Source organism: Echiichthys vipera, assembly GCF_963691815.1.
Source record: "Echiichthys vipera genome assembly, chromosome: 4".
Taxonomy (NCBI): domain Eukaryota; kingdom Metazoa; phylum Chordata; class Actinopteri; order Perciformes; family Trachinidae; genus Echiichthys; species Echiichthys vipera.
The window spans coordinates 34,243,649-34,261,169 of NC_139829.1; the positions used below are offsets into that span (position 1 = coordinate 34,243,649).

At 44.7% G+C, this 17,521-nt stretch overlaps 1 protein-coding gene across 1 annotated transcript in view; it reads right to left on the reverse strand.

Annotated features, from left to right (window-relative positions):
- The window catches only part of cux2b (cut-like homeobox 2b), a gene marked incomplete at both ends in the record, with an annotated part of 104,407 nt that overhangs the window by 13,440 nt on the left and 73,446 nt on the right, over nucleotides 1–17,521 (reverse strand). The window contains 4 exons of the mRNA XM_083912691.1: nucleotides 4,809–4,875; nucleotides 5,807–5,889; nucleotides 8,348–8,507; nucleotides 8,681–8,821. Coding sequence (XP_083768817.1) covers nucleotides 4,809–4,875; nucleotides 5,807–5,889; nucleotides 8,348–8,507; nucleotides 8,681–8,821 — 451 coding nt within the window. The remainder of the gene's footprint in view (nucleotides 1–4,808; nucleotides 4,876–5,806; nucleotides 5,890–8,347; nucleotides 8,508–8,680; nucleotides 8,822–17,521) is intronic.

A 17,521-nucleotide genomic window follows, 5' to 3' on the forward strand; every position in this document is an offset into this window, starting at 1 on the left:
AACAGTCATGAATCAAATGAACGGTTATGTTTAAAATTATCCCAAACTTGAAATCAGATTTTTGATTTCTACAGGACCATATCAACCTAACATCTCATTACAACTCAATCAAATCCCCGTGGAGACCCCGGTTTTGACTTCTGGAGCGTGACGCTTTCAGACGTACTCACAGCACAGGTTTTCTAAATAAAGAACATTTTTATTTTTCTCTTTCTAAAACTGCTTTTAGCCAGAAACACCATAATCTCAGACATAAGTACAGCACAGTGCAGTTCAACAGCTCCACAAACTCCAGCCTCTAAAGACGCTTCTCCAAAACAGTTCAGACCGAATCTGAACACTGAAGTCTTCATGAAGGGAGGCTCAATTATTATTATTATTATTATTATGGCTTTGATTTATCGTGCTCAAGACGCTTTACAGAGTCCAGGTTCCCTTCATTCACACAGACGCACGTGGTGGTGGTAAACTACGCAGTAGTCACAGCTGCCCTGGGGCAGACTGACGGAAGCGCGGCAGCCAATCGGCGCCTTCGGCCCCTCGACCACCTCCTCACACACACAGCAGTCACGCACATTCACACGAGGCAAGGTGGGTGAAGTGTCTTGCCCAAGGACACAACGATCATGACACAAGTAGGGCAGGGCGGGGATCAAACCGCCGACCCCACAGTCGCCCCACTGGCTCTACTGCACGACTGTTGTGTTAGACTGCATTCACTGCCCCTCTGCTGACACTACACTACCATATGCATTACGTTTTTTCATTATTACTTTATTTCATCATGTTTTAACCGTACAATAGTTTTTACACAACAATACAAGTATAGGAACAGGACAGGATTATATACATAGGGGTACCCTAATAAAAACAACATTAAAGGGAAATATTTAAGGCTTAATGAATTGCAACTGTTTTCATTGCTTTACTATTATTATATAATCATTCATTCATTCATTCATCTTCAACCGCTTATCCCGGGGTTGGGGTCGCGGGGGGGCTGGAGCCGATCCCAGCTGACATTGGGCGTGAGGCGGGGTCCACCCTGGACAGGACGCCAGTCTATCACAGGGCACATAGAGACGAACAGAGACAGACAACCATTCACACCTACGGGTGATTTAGAGTCATCAATGAACCGAACACCTGCACGTCTTTGGACTGTGGGAGGAAACCGGAGAACCCGGAGAAAACCCACGCAGACACGGGGAGAACATGCACACTCAACACAGAAGGCCCCAGCCAGGATGCGAACCTGTAGCCTTCTTGCTGTGAGGCTAACCACTACACCACCGTGTAGCCCTATTATTATATAATTCTATTTTTAATTGTTGTATTTGTGGTTTCTTTTAAAGATTTTTTTGGCCTTTATTGGATAGGACAGCTTGAAGAATGACAGGAAACAGGAGTGAGAGAGAGGGGAGCAACATGCAGCAAAGGGCCGAGGTGGGAATCGAACCCCAGCTGCTGCGTCGAGAACTTCTAGCCTCGGTACGTGGGGCGCCAGCTCTTACCACTGAGCCACCAAGCGCCCCTTTGTGGTTTCTTTTTTAGTGGATTTGTATTTGTGAATGAAATTTTTCCATGTAAAATAAATGTTAAACATGTTTTTTATAATCAAAGTCATCCCTGTCATAAAAACATACAAATAACATACTGTATATGACTTAATAGATATTATATAACCAGTCAATATCTTAAAAAACATGCATTATTGCAGTGTAACCACGACCCAATCTGCTGATCGTGGTGGTGCCTGCTGCTGCATGACGCTTCCTGCTACTTCTATAACTATTAGTCATATATACTGTCACTAGTCTTATAAACTATAAAATGTGTAGCTATAAAAACACCATCAGTGGTGTGTCTCGCTGTATCGTAGCTGCTATTGCCGCTACTCATCATTGATCATGTTTGCCACCATAATTATTATAATTTTCATTTTCTATCACCTTAGCTGTGCTTGTTTCTACTATTCTGCTGTATTAACTGTTATAACATGAGTCATATTCACATTACTATAGATATTATTATAGTTACTGTTACTCTTTGGCTGCTTGCATCTCTGGAAGTGTGTCAGTCTCTCTGTCTTTTGTCTGTCTTTGTCTTTTTTCTCTCTCTCTCTCCTTCTCTTCCTCTCTCCGGTGCAGACAGATGTGCGTCCTCCACAGAGCTGGGTCTGTCTGACGTTCCTGTCTGTTATAGTGAAGGTGTTCGTCTCCACCGTACTCTACGGGGGAATTGTTGGGTCTGTGTAAATCATGAATAAGTCATAGAGTGTGGTCTTTACCTACTCTGTAAAGTGTCCTGAGATAACTTTTGATTATGATTTGGCACTGTAAATAAAATTGAATTGATTTGAATTGAATTGAATTCAATAGGAAATATTACTACTAATAATAATACTACATACCAAAGAAGTTTCAATACCAGGAATATTTTGGTAAAAACGTAAAATACTGTTGATTTATAATCACATTAAGATACTGCGACTAACAAATACCATAATCCACCGGGGGAAACTTTTGTTTAATGGTTGAATATGGTTGGTACGCTGCTGCCTCTGCTAAGGACAGGTGCAGACTGCAGCGTGCCATACGTTCTGCAGAAAAGGTGATTGGCTGTAACCTCCCTTCTCTCCCAGAGCTCTACTCTTCCAGGACCCTGAGGAGAGCAGGGAGGATAGCTGCTGATCCCTCCCACCCTGGACACTACCTGTGTGAACCTCTCCCCTCTGGCCGGAGGCTGCGGTCCATCAGGACCAAAACCTCCCGCCACAAGAACAGTTTCCTCCCCTCTGCCATCAGGCTTTGGGATTCTGTTAAAGACACTTAACGGTCATTCGTTATATTAACGACATCTGGAACTCATACGTTATATTAACGTACCCAAATCACAGGTGTTATATTAACACCCCCCCCCCCCCCTTTTTCACTGGACACTCAAACTTGCACACTACCACCTGCACTGGTCATACAAACACACTCACTTATATTTCATGTATATAATTTTTCTTCTTATATAGTTTTATTTAAAGTTTTTTTTTTAGTTTCAATGCTTTATGTTTAGTTTGCTTATGTTCATGGTTATATTTATGTAGGCGCTGTCAAATCAAGTCAAATTCCTTGTAATGAAAATTGCCTGGCAATAAACCTGATTCTGATTCTGATTGTGATTCTGATTGTGAGCTCCTCTAGAGGTCATTTAAGAGTCCCAGATACTTAGAAACATAACGAGCCCTCTGTGTCTTCAGCTGTGGCCAGTGGAGGGATGGATGGAGGGATGGATGGAGGGATGGAGGGATGGAGGGATGGATGGATGGATGATATCCTCAGAACTCTTTGGAGACCGAGCTCCAACTTGCCTCCATACATCCAACAATCAGAGTAGTCTAATTTAAACAGAAGCTCAGCAGGATTATTCATGAGTGTGTTTGAAGTTCAACAGTTCCCTTTTGCACACGTGGGACCTGCTTTTCAAAAGGTAGATAGGGATGAATTAACGAGGATGCTGTGATTGATTTAAATATGCACCAGGGTTTCTCCAGTTTCGGGACACAGTAGTCCTTTTTACCAAAAGAAAAATGTGTTCAAAGAACATATTAGACTTTTTTAATCCACATTAAAGAAACTACATTCAGCCCGACATTCGTTCCCTTTCATGTTTGCACTTAACTGCTCCCATTGTCTCACATCGGGCTGCATAATTACCTCAAATATTAGTGATCCAGTGGAATCGTTACGCCGTGAGAACTCAAAAAGACAAAACTATTTCCCCAGTGAGATGTGGAATCACTCAGACACTGAGACTGACTCAAACCAAATGTCCTCTTGCATTAAAGCTCATCAGTGTTGTGTGGCGCAGCCCTGGTTTCAGAGGGTCTCGGCCATGCCCCGGTTCTATCAATAAGGCCAGGTTAGATGGCGCAAACACTAACAGGTGTCACCTCCACATTTAATGAACTTGTGCGGTACGGAAAATGTTTTGTATTGATTACCTGCACAGCCACTCAAGCCGAAGCAGACAAATAGTCTTTCTTATCAACATTGAGGAAACAGTCAGTGAGAGTAATAGAGGCCAGCCCGGTGTTCAGAGGCTCAGGGTCAGGGTGGGATAACTGCAGCTCGTGCTCTGGGGTCAGTGGTGCTATTGTCAGCCCGGAGGAATGTGATCAGGACAACACACACACACACACTGTATGACAAACCACATAACCGAGATGCTCTCTCAACCCGCAGCGGCACATGCAAGGTAAGCTCAAACCGAAAATGTGTCCAATCCAACAAAATGGATGGCAGTAGGTCTAAAAACATCAGTTCAATTGCGCCATGGATTAAGCCTGGGAGAAAATCCATTAGCAGCGGCTGACTGTGCTCTGGAGCACAACCCAAACAAAGGAGTGTTTACTTTGAATGTCTATCGACATCCTTCATACAAGCTCAGATTCATTTCAGGCGTGCGGTGGATACATTGCGCTCAAAGACCAGGACAAGGTAGAGTGTTTTCTGAAGCAATCTTTAAATGGAGCAATTCTTCTTGAGGGCTGTCATGGCCCAGCTGCCAGTGAAGGCAAACACAGACCTCTCTCATCGACCTGCATTAGTGGCTGAGTCACTCTCTGTCTTTACAATGGCATTCCTCAGCTCTACGCTGGACACGAGCTCATGCAGGCAAAATAAAGAAGAGCAGTACCTAAAACGCTCAAATGAGCACCAGTGAGGAAGGTGTGTAACCACTGCGACTTGAGAGGGTGGGGGGGAAGACACGTAACAGTTTGTCAGAATGTAAAATCAGAGGCAGACTCTTACTTGTTCGTCATCTCCTGGTTGTATTTACACCGCAGGTCCAGCAGCTCTGTCTGTGCCGTGTTCAAAGCTGGTGAGAGGCAGGCAGGGGAAGTGAGACATTAACTTACAAAAGACACATGAACTTTGACCTTAAAGCTACATCACTGGATTTATTTGTCAATCAATTATGTGGTTGCATTAAAGTCCTCCTGTTTTAAAGTGTGTTATGATGATTATTTTGTTTGTTATGGTTTTCCCACAAGATGGTTGGAAGCACATCTACTCTTTTTCCCTCATTGAGGAAACTTTGGATGTGGCCGTGCTGACCACTGCTGCCATGGTTACGCTATAAAACGCCCCAGCCACAGGTTGACAGGATTTGTTCCTTAGGTATGTGACGTATGAAGACCTGGCTGTCTGAAGCCTGAATTTAGAAGCGCTCACTATCTTTTCAGGTGATTAATTCACCTGTCAGTCTTTTAAACTGTTTGTTAATGAATGTTGCGATAAAGCAACATCAATTATTTCTGGTATGAGCTTTTATTTTGGTATGACACAGAAGCTCCGTGGTCCGATTCAAGACGGCAAACCTTTACACTGCAGTTACAAGGTGAATATGCTCGGCCATGGTGCTGACTGCTCATTTTTCTTATATCTCTAGTAGTGTATAAAAACACCATACAGACATGCTAACGAAGGAAGAGTTAAACCAGTTTTCCTTGGAGGGGGTCCTTCATATCTTTCCAAAACACCGGTCATTTGTAGTTCAAACATAACCCAAGTAGGGAAACCATTAACAGTCAAATAATTGATTGAAAGGTGATGTTAAACTGTTACATGGTGAAAGACAAACTTCCTTCAATAATATATACGTTTGAACTTCTTGTCATGCGAACAAAGGAGCGGCGGGGCGCCTGTGTTGCAGCACGACGCACCATAATGTAATTATACACGTACTGGCACAGGTGGAAATGAAATGCAACAGCTACAGTATATATATGAGTGTTTAAACCACTTACATGAATGCAGGACCTTGATCTTCTCCTCGGCCTCTGATAGTCTGTCAGCCAAACCTACACTGGCGCTCTCCTCCTCCTCCTCCCTGAGAGAAGCAGATACTTCACTGCGTCAAGGCCACAGATTTACAGTAAGCTTCATTATGCAACACGATGCCATGAGACATGAAAATGTCCTAATCCCAATCTATCATTTAGAAACAGTTTGTTTCTAAGTGATAAAGTTCCCGAATATAAACTTTAATGTGATAGAAGCAGATGTTTTCTGTGTCACTGTTTTGGAGCCTCATTTGATTAAGCTTTAGTTTCTTTGTTAAAAACCTTTCACTATTGCTGCTGTTCTCACTACAACCCTAAAATGTCCCCAGGACAACCTTAATGGGGACATTTAGGCAACACGATAGAAGGCAAATGACCCTCTAATCTACGCATATAATATCAAAAGATGGATATTGGTGCTTTAAACAGCACTACAATGGGAATATCTATGCGTGGGGAAAATCCTTGACAACCTTTAAAGTGAACTCTGGTGTGAAATCATCCCAGGCTCTTTTTTCGGAAAATTCACTCATCAAATAAACATTCGAGACAATTTTTTCCGTGTATGAACAACTAACGGAGAAATCCGGGACAGCCGCTAACAGTGATTAGCTCTGGGCGGCAAGTTGAAGGCATTAAAACGTCTTTTTTAACCACTAGTACTACTCGAAATAACACCAAACCTCTGCAGTGGCATGATAAGAGTCCTTACACATTAACTGAAGCACCAACAAAGTAGTTAGTGAACCTGGAGTTTATTAAAGAGCTTCTCCTCGTAGTAAAGTCCATTCAAGTCAATAACCAAAGTCAAGTTCAAATCCCGGCCTGGGCCTTTCTGTGTGGAGTTTGCATGTTCTCCCCGTGTCTGCGTGGGTTTTCTCCGGGTTCTCCGGTTTCCTCCCACAATCCAAAGACGTGCAGGTGTTCGGTTCATTGATGACTCTAAAATTGCCCGTAGGTGTGAATGGTTGTCTGTCTATGTACGTCTCTATGTGCCCTGCGATGGACTGGCGTCCTGTCCAGGGTGGACCCCGCCTCACGCCCAATGTCAGCTGGGATCGGCTCCAGCACCCCCCCGCGACCCTGACCCCGGGATAAGCGGTTGAAGATGAATGAATCCAAAAGGAAGGAGCCCATTGATGATTTATTGCAGCAAAAACGTAAACGTTGGGGTTTGTGACAGTTTGGTGAACTATAAGTTAATAATAGATGTAAAAAGGTTTGGAAAAGTCTAAGACAGCATCTTTCCCTGCAGGGGTCAGGGGGCAGGGGTCAGGGGTCAGGGGGCAAGGGTCAGGGGTCAGGGGCGTGTGTAGCCTGAAGAAGCACTGCATAAGTGAGAATGTGGTGAAGACGACCAGCCTGCAACTTGAAGCGAAGAGAGCCAGAATGGTTCGTGTTTGAATCTTTCCCGGATGTAAAACAAAACAAAAATGAAAGCTGAAAACCCAGAAACTTTCCATAGGCTGCTATTGTGGTACGATGACCGTGCTCTGCTTGTTGTTTTGAATCTGGACATTGAGACGCCGATTGAGACGCTTAGGCAGAGGGATTACCGTGTCTGCAGCAAACATTTCCAAAAGGACGACTTCATTATTCCTAGAGGAGCTTCTGACCCAAAGAAGGTGTGCTTGAAGAAGACTGCACGAATGCAGCAACTGACTACGGATAGACTGAGGTAAAGATATTTCACCCAACTGCCACAAACCACAACGTCATCAATGGGCTCCTTCCCTTTGGATTGTATTTGATTATTGAGTTGAATGGACTTTACTATGAGAGGAGCTGGTACAGGGGCCAGTAGGTAAGTCCTTAAAACACTCTTTTAATAAACTCCGGGTTCACTAATCACGTTGTTGGTGCTTCTGTTAATGTGTAAGGACTCTTATCATGCTACTGCAGAGGTTTGGTGTTATTTGGAGCAGTATTAGTGGTTAAAAAATACGTTTTAATGCATTTAACTTGCTGCCCGAGTTAATCACTGTTAGCCGCATTTGGCTGTTAGCGCCTGTTGTCGATTTCGCCGTTAGTAGTTCATACACACACAAAAAAAGGCTACTTTGATAAATGTATTTGCCTAAAATGACCCTGGGATAATTTTACGTTGGAATTTCACTTTAAGGAACTGGGTTAAAGCGATATTGCAGATATTTTTAAGCGTAGTTGTATGAGGTACTTATATATTTTACATCTACTACAGTAGATGGCGATCTGCACGTCCCCAGTTTGAAGAAGCAGACATGAGGACCGCCACACAAGCTAAGAAATGTACTGCTGTTGACGGATCAGTAGCTAACGGCTCTGTTTACGTGGGGGGAATGAAGCCGTTATTATGCTCTCGTCAAAGCCCCCAGACTCCATTGACAGAAAGGTTAGTTGGTTAGTTAGTCAAAACTTCAAAAAATCCTAACTATCCCTTTAAAGGGGTTCATTTGTCTGTATAAACCTCACGTTAATCTATAATGGTGCTCAGTCAGAGGCAGGTAGTGGTTCACTGGTTCTCACCCTCGGTCCTCAGCTCGGCCCTGGTAGTTCTGCTGTGGGGAGCCCGGGGCCCCGGGGGCCGGTGTGCTGTTGGGCGTCATCAGAGAGGCTCGAGAGACAGATTCTGCAGCCTCCTCTTTCACTGATGCCCCTGAAACTGCTGGACCGTCCTCTGAGGACTCTGCATGGAAGAAAAAGGCTGCCATGAGTTCTACAACATCAGCTGAGTGATCGCATATTAACAGGTTAATGTGACGATTCGTTTCTATTTGTAATAAGGTGAAATTCACAGCCTTCCTTAGACCTCGGACATTTAACTCCCCAGCACTTCAGGGGGACTGATTCTGGCCTGACCTGTCTTTTCAAGGCACTCCAGGTGTTTCTTCCAGTGCCCGCTGATCTCTCGTACCAGGGCCTCGCTGTCTGGGGCCGAGCTGTGAAGGTGCTGCAGCCTTTCCTCCAGGGTATGTGAGGCCTCCAGCACTGGTGCTGGATCTGTGAGAACACACACAAACAAATCTCTGTAGAAACAACTCCTGAGATTCACATGTTATCCATACACTCCTACTTTTCAAAAAAAGCAAAATAGCTGTTTTACCGCGTGCGCTGCCAGTAAAGCACTCCACAGAGCTCTCTGTAACGCAGTTTCAACAGAGACACACTATTCCACTGAGACTTGTTTCTGAAGAGTGACTCTTAGACTTTTCTCACTCAGGCGCCTTTGAAAACTTCACAGGCTGGACCTAATGACACAAGTGCTGTTCCGACCCTTCACATGTACAGAAATCAACTCTAATGAGTCTTCTCACGTGCTGATGATTGGCAAAAAGGACAAAAAGAGTGCCATGAATATGTGACGGAGTCTTAAGTCCCGAGTATACACCTAGGCGAAGTGTAGAAAAAGTCTGCTCCTGAAAAGGGGGAAAAAAGCTGGATTCTTTAGCACAACAGAGGAGCTGTTTTGCAATGCATGCGCGGCAGCACTGGGCCCATGGGGCCAACTAGGAGGCTGTTTCTCAGCTAACAAGTCTCCTCTGTATCATTTGATCATTTAAATTATTATGCCAGGAATTCTCAGGAGGCAGCTCGGCACTCCACATCACAGGGCTGTTTTTAATCTTCCCCTTCCCTTTCTTCCCCTCCCGAAAAGTTCAACAGCTCAGAGAGAGAGAGCTGCTCCTGTTGTGTACCTGCCTGACGAACACCAAAGGAGGTGACTTCTAGTGCCAAAGCACAGAGAGGGAAGCTCAGGGGAGCTCCTTGACAAGGGGGGGAGGCGAGATGTAGAGCCACACGCACTCACGCGCACTCACACGCACACACACGCACACACACACACACACCGCAGCCCTTCAAAACTCTAAAAGAGGAGGAAAATCGCTGCTTTGCTGCACAAACTTTTCTCCCACAGCTTTCATCCACTCATCTTAAGACTTCTGTGTGGAACCCAATTGGATCCCTTCTTCAGTATGGGCACTGACTGAAGTGACTTTTCATAAGAAGTTGGAGCCACAGACGTTTAAACTTTGCCAGATGCCACAGAGAGAACGCAAACCTCGGAGCCGGCAGGCCACGAAAATAAACGCTCATCAGAGGGCCAACACTTGTGCAACGTGCAATTTGTTGAAATCCCGGGCATCATTGCAGCTTGCCGTATCTGCATTTTCATCAGACAAACATTTTGGGCCATTTAATTGATCGAGCTATTTTTCCCAGGACCGTTTACAGTCAAACATTGTCTGCATTCATTGTTACACCAGCTGCAGAGATATTGCATCAGTCACAAGGGACATCACTATTAAGAGCAGAGCTCTTCTAAGACAAACAGGATGACTTAAAGCACTGCTATCCCATCGACCCACTGTCACAGAAATCACTTTATCAGCCTCTTTCACATATATCCTTTCAACTTTTAATGATCAAAGGACAGAGATTATAGTAAGGGATCTCTCACACATGGACAAGCCAGGATTATCAATCAGTGGCAGGGGAGTAAAGTAAAGTCAAATATAAAGTGAAGGGATATAACTTAAGTCTGTATACAAAATTAACCCACGTCAAAGTGGAGCAGCGGGGCTACTCTCCGAGGGCCTGGGATCTACAGTTACTGAGGGAGAGTCCAGAAAGACTGCTGATAACTTTGGAAAATAGAGCTAATTGATGAGGCTAATAAGGAGCGACGGAGCTTCTTTTTAGAGCAGCTCTGATGCTAAATCCACCAAATAAACCCTGGAATGGGAGAGGAACTCAACATTAACCCTGCCCGCTCGCATTCCTGTTAATCAGGTAACACAGCTGACGAGACATCACGTACGTCAGGTGAGTCACATCACTCTCACCGTAAAATAAAGCGATCAATTTTTAATTCGTCCCTTATCTTAATTATGGATGATTGGACGTCTGCTCCGAGGTTACGGTAACTGATCGGGCAACAGGAGCTCGTTTAAACTAATAAATCACAGGAGATTTAATACATAATTTTCTCTGGTGAATGAAAACCAGGTCTGCAGGAATCACAGCCACGGAGAGCGGAAAGGCATAGGGAGGTTCAATAACGCCATTGGACAAACATGAAACTATTATTTCTATATGACAGTGTATTCGGCCCATTGTTACCGTATTTTTCGGATTATAAATCGCAGTTTTTTTCATAGTTTGTCCGGGGATGCGACTTCTACTGTGGAGCTATGTGTGAAATTATTAACACATTACCGTGAAATATCAAACAATAGCCCGGGCTATTATTTATGTCAGTCACGTAAGAGACGAGGCGTATATCAGCAATCGTCACACACACACGTCAACCAGTCAGAATTCGGCGGGGGGCGGGTGATGGCAGAAGTGCATTGTGAAAAAAAAGCTGATTTTCGTGGTTAAAGTTGTAAATGTAGGAGAAAATACCCTTGATGTGGAAAACTTGTACTAAATGATGATTCTTCCCAAAAATGAATGAATATCTCAAAGAGCCTCAGTTGTCCTTCCTTGAATACATCATTTAACACAAATATCTGATCAGAGCAGTTCTCGGTAAAGCATGTATACAAAGACACAGACAGATACAAAACGCTCGAAGAATACAAAAGAACGTCACTTAATATAGAGAGCTGTCTCAAGGACCAAGGACCACAAATCTGCAAAGGCACCAGAGTAATAAAACAGGTACCTGATCAGATTTTACCCCAACAAATATTCAGTTAATACAGATTAAAGTGGTAAATTTTGGAGAAAAAACATAAAATATTCTCTGAAATTACCACACTTGCAGTGCACTATGTCTGCAATAATATTTGAAATTATAGTTTTCTATCAGACATTAAGAAAAAAACGTGATTTTAGCCCAAAATCACAATATTATCACAGGAAACTAGTGCAGCCAGACGATCAGACGGATGCGTTTAGTTTGAAGATTTGAAATATGACGATGGGAGTGTCTCGAGTTTGCTGCCTTTTTATTGAATTTGAGATTGAAAGTTTATACCCAATGATCGGTTGAGACTATATAAATATGGACGTAATCTCTGTGACGCCACCCAGAGATTTCTGAAGAACCGAAATGAAGCTCAGAGTGGGCGGCTCCCGGTGGCTCTGCTCGTCACCATCTTGCAATGCCTGACCTACGGTCTCCTGTGAGGGCACTCACCTCTCAGAGCGACCAAGTCAAGTCAAGTCAAGTCAAGTCAAGTCAGTTTTATTGTCAAAAATTGCAATATGCATGACATACAAAATGCAAAAAATGAAATTACAGTCCTCTCAGACCCAGTGCAATCGGCATAGCTCTTAATTATACAGAACTTTTATACTTATTTTAATTTAAAGGGGGGGATAATGTTTTTTTTTACCAGTGTACATATGTTTATTTCTGCTGTAAAGTCAGGCACTTTAACATGGGGGTTCACAGCTCTGACCCCCTTTGGGAACCCGTTTCAAGTGGTTGTTAAAGAAACTGCAGTTTAGGGTATTTCTGCGGCAGCTTCATTGTCTATGGGGTTATCTATCTATCTATCCATCTATCTATCCATCTTCAACCGCCATCTTCAACCGCTTGCCCCTGTCGGGAGTCGTACCCCGCCTCACGCTGACATCGGGCGTGAGGCGGGGTCCACCCTGGACAGGACGCCAGTCTATCACAGGACACATAGAGACGAACAGAGACAGACAACCATTCACACCTACGGGTGATTTAGAGTCATCAATGAACCCAACACCTGCACGTCTTTGGACTGTGGGAGGAAACCGGAGAACCCGGAGAAAACCCACGCAGACACGGGGACAACATGCAAACTCCACACAGAAGGGCCTGGATTCGAACCAGCAACCCTCTTGCTGTGAGACAACAGTGCTAACCACCACCACACCATGCCTTGGTTTTAAAAAGTTGGTTGTAATATTGGGTAGTTTGTATTTATGGTAATGTCCTTTAGCCACTGGGAGTCACTATTGTGTGTAAAGCATGGTGTAATCATGGCGTACTGTAGATGGACTTACACTGAAGCTCATTCTGGTCTCTGTTGTGTGCGTCTGCAAAGTAAGAAGTTGTGATAAATCCTGACTTGCTAATAGCCAACAACTGTTAGCATGAATTTTAATTGTTTTTTCACATTCTCAGCTGCATTGATATTGAATTTCATCACTTTGGCTGAGTGATAATGAGGCTGCCGCCCTGTAGCTGCTTGCTTGTGGTCACTGCATTGCTGTGCTATTGCACATCTCAAAGCGGGAGGAGGTTACTGTATGTGGGTAAGCCTTCAGTCCAGGCTAAGCACGAGCCAATGCCTGTCAGAGGCTGGACGGCTCAGCGGACTGCAGGTGGCACAGGGGAGGTCGGCCCACAGGCTCAGGATGTGTGTCTAGGTGGGTGGGGGTGGACCAGGGTGGTGTGCGCCAAGACAAGCAGGTGTGTCGGGGCGGTCCGTCTTGGCCCTGTCAGCGATACACCATCATTAGGCGGTGTGGGCGCAGCAGGGTGCACCATTATGTCTCCCTGGGCCCTGTGTAATTACGCTCTGACATAATTAACCCAGCAAGCCCATTAGCCAAGCATTGGCTGGCTGAAGAGAGAAAAAAAGCGCTATAATTATTTGTTGTGCGCATGTTAATGAGGCCAGCTGTGTTCCCATCATACAACACGAACAAATTAATTTACAAGGCTGTGCTCCAAGGTTTTTTCTTTTCATTCAAAACAGTCTTGTTTTTTCTCCCTCTGAGTGGACTTCAAGGTCCACACACACGCTGCTGCAACAAACAGCAACACTGCTGTAATAATGTTGTCAAGAACCCAAACTAGGTTGAAAGCAGTCTTTACTTTCACCTTCACAAACAACGTAAAGTGATGTGAGGTATGTTGGATAAACTGCCGCCTCTTCTCTTCTACCTGTCAAGGATTAGCTTCGATTAGAAAAAGGACAAACTGCTTCACAACAAATTCATAAACATGACTTTTTCTGTTCGCCGGTGCACTTTTAAACCGACGCGCGTTTGATTTTCAAGCAGCAAAGTGCAATGTCGCTTGTACCTTGATGTGGCAGAAGGAGTGAGAACATACTAAAATAAAAAAAAAGGTTGGAATGAGAAAAGAAAAATGTGATTGCGGGAAGCGGCGTCTTTTGTGTGTGAACAAAACAAAGCTGAAAGAGAAACTTCTTAACCTGTTCCATGTCTTTGTTTGACAGACTGAAGGACGGAGGAGGAATGACATCAATACTTAAGACGTTTTAAAGCTGGGAACAAAAGAGTGGAGCCGGAGCTAGGTAGCGTTTAAAATGAACGGGAGACGCTGCGGATGAAAATGCCAATGACATCCAAACGAACTCCACGTGAAAAAATAAAACGACGTACCTCACATTCTTATTTATGAGACATGCGAGGCCAATCGCGGTGAATTAACATCATCAAATACACCGGTCTGTGGTCTTTACATTTTTGAATCCCATGGTTACATCTAAACCGCTCTCAGGCACACACACACACACACACACACACACACATTCCAGCAGACATTCCTACACACACACACACGCAGATGCTGTCTTTTAAGAGCACACTCTCTCCCGGTCCCTCTGGGGTCTCTTACTCCACAGGGATCAGTTGGAGAGGCCCAGCTCTTTTATGAACATAATGCATTATTAAGCACCTCAAACATCTCCTGGGCCTTTGTTTATTACTGCTCTTATTAATCACTTGTGCATAATCTCGTCCCGCCCAGAGAGCTTTCATTTTCCATCAGCTTTTATATATCTCCTTATTTTCCGACAGGCTGCCACGAACCCTCCTCCCTCGCTCTCATCCTTACTGTAGGTACTCAGCTACAAAATTACAATAAAGCCTCGCTGTGCCTCGCAGGCCTGTCTCGCTGGTGCTTGCTTATGTATATGAAAGGTTGAAGAAGGACAACTATTCTTTATGCATTTGAATGAGTCTGAATTGCTAAGGTCAGTGCGTTCTGTTCTGATAATCTCGTAGCTGAGGGAAACATCTGATGTGAATGTGCGCGGCACTTATAACCGTCTCATCTCACAAGAAGACACGCGACTTAAAGTGACAAAAAGCTGCTTGTGCTTGAGCTCGGCTCCGCAGTACCCGTGGTCACCACTAGCAAGTGCTGTTGCCATAGGATTTCCACTGGCACACACACACACAGATAAAGACTCACACACCTCAGACATGCCGTAGGCTCTGGTGCGCGCACACACACACACACACATACTTAGAGGGGTGTATTCAGATCAGAATCTTCACAAACTCTCAGTGAGCTCCCCGCTCAGATAAAAGGAGCTGTGTTCTAAAGAGAGAGGGAGCGGGGTGGATCCTAAGGGATGAGTGTGTGCTCTGAGAGGAGGCGAGGTAGAGCAAACACCTGGAGCGTCAGTCTCAGGGCTACGCCCCTGGCGACAGGGCCTCGCTGCTCTCACAGAGGTGGCAACAAACGCAGACGTTCAAACACCACACAGACACACACACACACACACGCGTACACACACATATACACACACACTCTAGCAGGGAAGAGCATATAGTGAGCCTGCAAGGAGGTGGGGAAGAGAAAGAGAGAGGAAGTGAGGTGCATTTCTGGGAAACCGTTGAATTTGGGCAGAAGCTGCCACTGTTTTCCAGCGTTCAGTGATCAGGATGTGTTTATCTGCACTGATCAAAACCGTGCGGAGGTGATATAAACATTGTTAGGGAAACACTGTTAACAGGCCTCTTTCAAGCCCCAGACTGGGTGGGAGTTACAGTGCACGGCATGGGGAGATGTCACAGGCAAATCAAAATATAGAACGCTAATGAAACACTCCCGTGGATTGACATCTCGGCTTAGGGGCCTCATAAAAGGCAAGGAATCACTTCAATCACTTGTATCAAGAAGTTATATCTGTTTCGAGTTTACTTCTGGTTGCCATTGAACAAGAGCATTATATCTCGCATGAACAAAGCCAAACACTACGGTGCTGGAATCTCACAGTTGTAACGTATAAGTCATTTGTATTCAATAGTGGCCATGGCAAAATGGATAACTGATATGTGACCAGATGTTAATGATAGCCAGATACAACAGGTCACATATTGAGCTGCTGTTGCATGTATGTGTGTGTGTGTGTGTGTCCCCTCTTCGCCTCTTGCATTCATTAACTCAGCTGTTCTGATTGGACCGAAGGCCCTTTTACTGTTGGCGTGCAAATGAGCGTGCACGCACACACACGCAGGCCCTTTCAAATGAAATAATAGGAGGGTGAAAAAAACCCGTCCTGCAATGAATAGTAATAACTGCATTAAGATTAACGAGCACGGCGTGTAAAGAATAATTGCATCTGTCAAAAGATTAAAAATACATGAGCTGTAGCATTTGTTGGGGGAATGGTGGGAGCGCTCGCTGTTGTGTTTGAGGGGCAGAGAGAAATGAAGTGGGGCCACAGCCAAATGACTGTCCTCCGGTGTACCTGGAGTCATCCATTCTAGCGAGGGGTGGGCAGGAGAGGGGGGGGGAGTTGTGACCTTGGACACCAGCAGCAAGATGTACAGTGACAAACAGGCCCGGGGTACTGTAGGCCCTCCTCACAGATGGCACATACTGCTTGAGCCGGCCACAGAAACACTCCAGCTTCTGTTTATTTGCAGCCGGAGAAGTGGGGGGGGGGATATCTGGCAATGAAGGCACCCAACATTGGGATCAGTCAACACTAGATTTTTGCTTTTGGAGATGATCACTGTGTCAGATTAGGCGATCAATGAGTCGTAAATCTTTCTGTGTCTTGGCTGAAAGAAATGGCAGACTACGAGTTGGACCCTGACCAATCGTAGCTTGCCATCCCACACAACTTCATCATCATCTAATTCTGTCTAATCTAATTTCATATATTTACAGTTGTGTGCAGAGAAATGCTGCGTGTTGCCTTTGGGCCCCCACTGACCATCCACAGCCATCCCTGCTTTTCACTTCCTTTGTGATTATTTGATGGAACACAAAACTATTAAGAAATGTGCAAATACTGAATGGGCTAAAATAATTTAAGTCGTAAAATTCGATTAGACACAGGCCCCCTCTACCCGACGAGACATGGCCACTAGATAAGGTCGACCGTATTCGATTATGTACTGTAGTGGTGCAATTTGCAGTTGATCACGTTACCAAAATACAATTTCCACACAGTGAATCTGAGAGTTGTAGGGCCTTAGCACACTGGGGGGGGGGGGGGGGGGGGGGGGGTAAATGCTCCCTGTAAATACCAGATGTTCTCCGCCAGATTGTCTTAAAAGTTACACAGTCTAGGGCTTCTACTGTGAAAGGTAAGAATGGAAAACATGGACCCGGTACGCGCTGCCTTTCTCAACGTCGTAAGGAGTCAAACTTGGCGTCACTGGTTGATTCCTTAAGGCCTTAACACTGAGAAGCTCAGAAAAACCTAGTTGCGGGGGGAAAATTACCTCACTCTATGACCTCACAACATCCGCATTCTGTGTGAAAGTAGTCATAACAGTTCAAAAAATATATTGACGTGTGAATTACCGTATTTTCCGCACTATAAGGCGCACCTAAAACTTGACACAAGCCCCTCACTTGTCACAAGCCCCTTGCTTGACGGAAGTGACGCAGAAGTTTATTTTTTTCAAGTGTGGGGCTTGTGTCAAGTCAGGGACTTGTGCTCCGGGTCTGCAGCTGGATGCTACTCGCGCTAACATGCAAACTTAACATCAATGAAT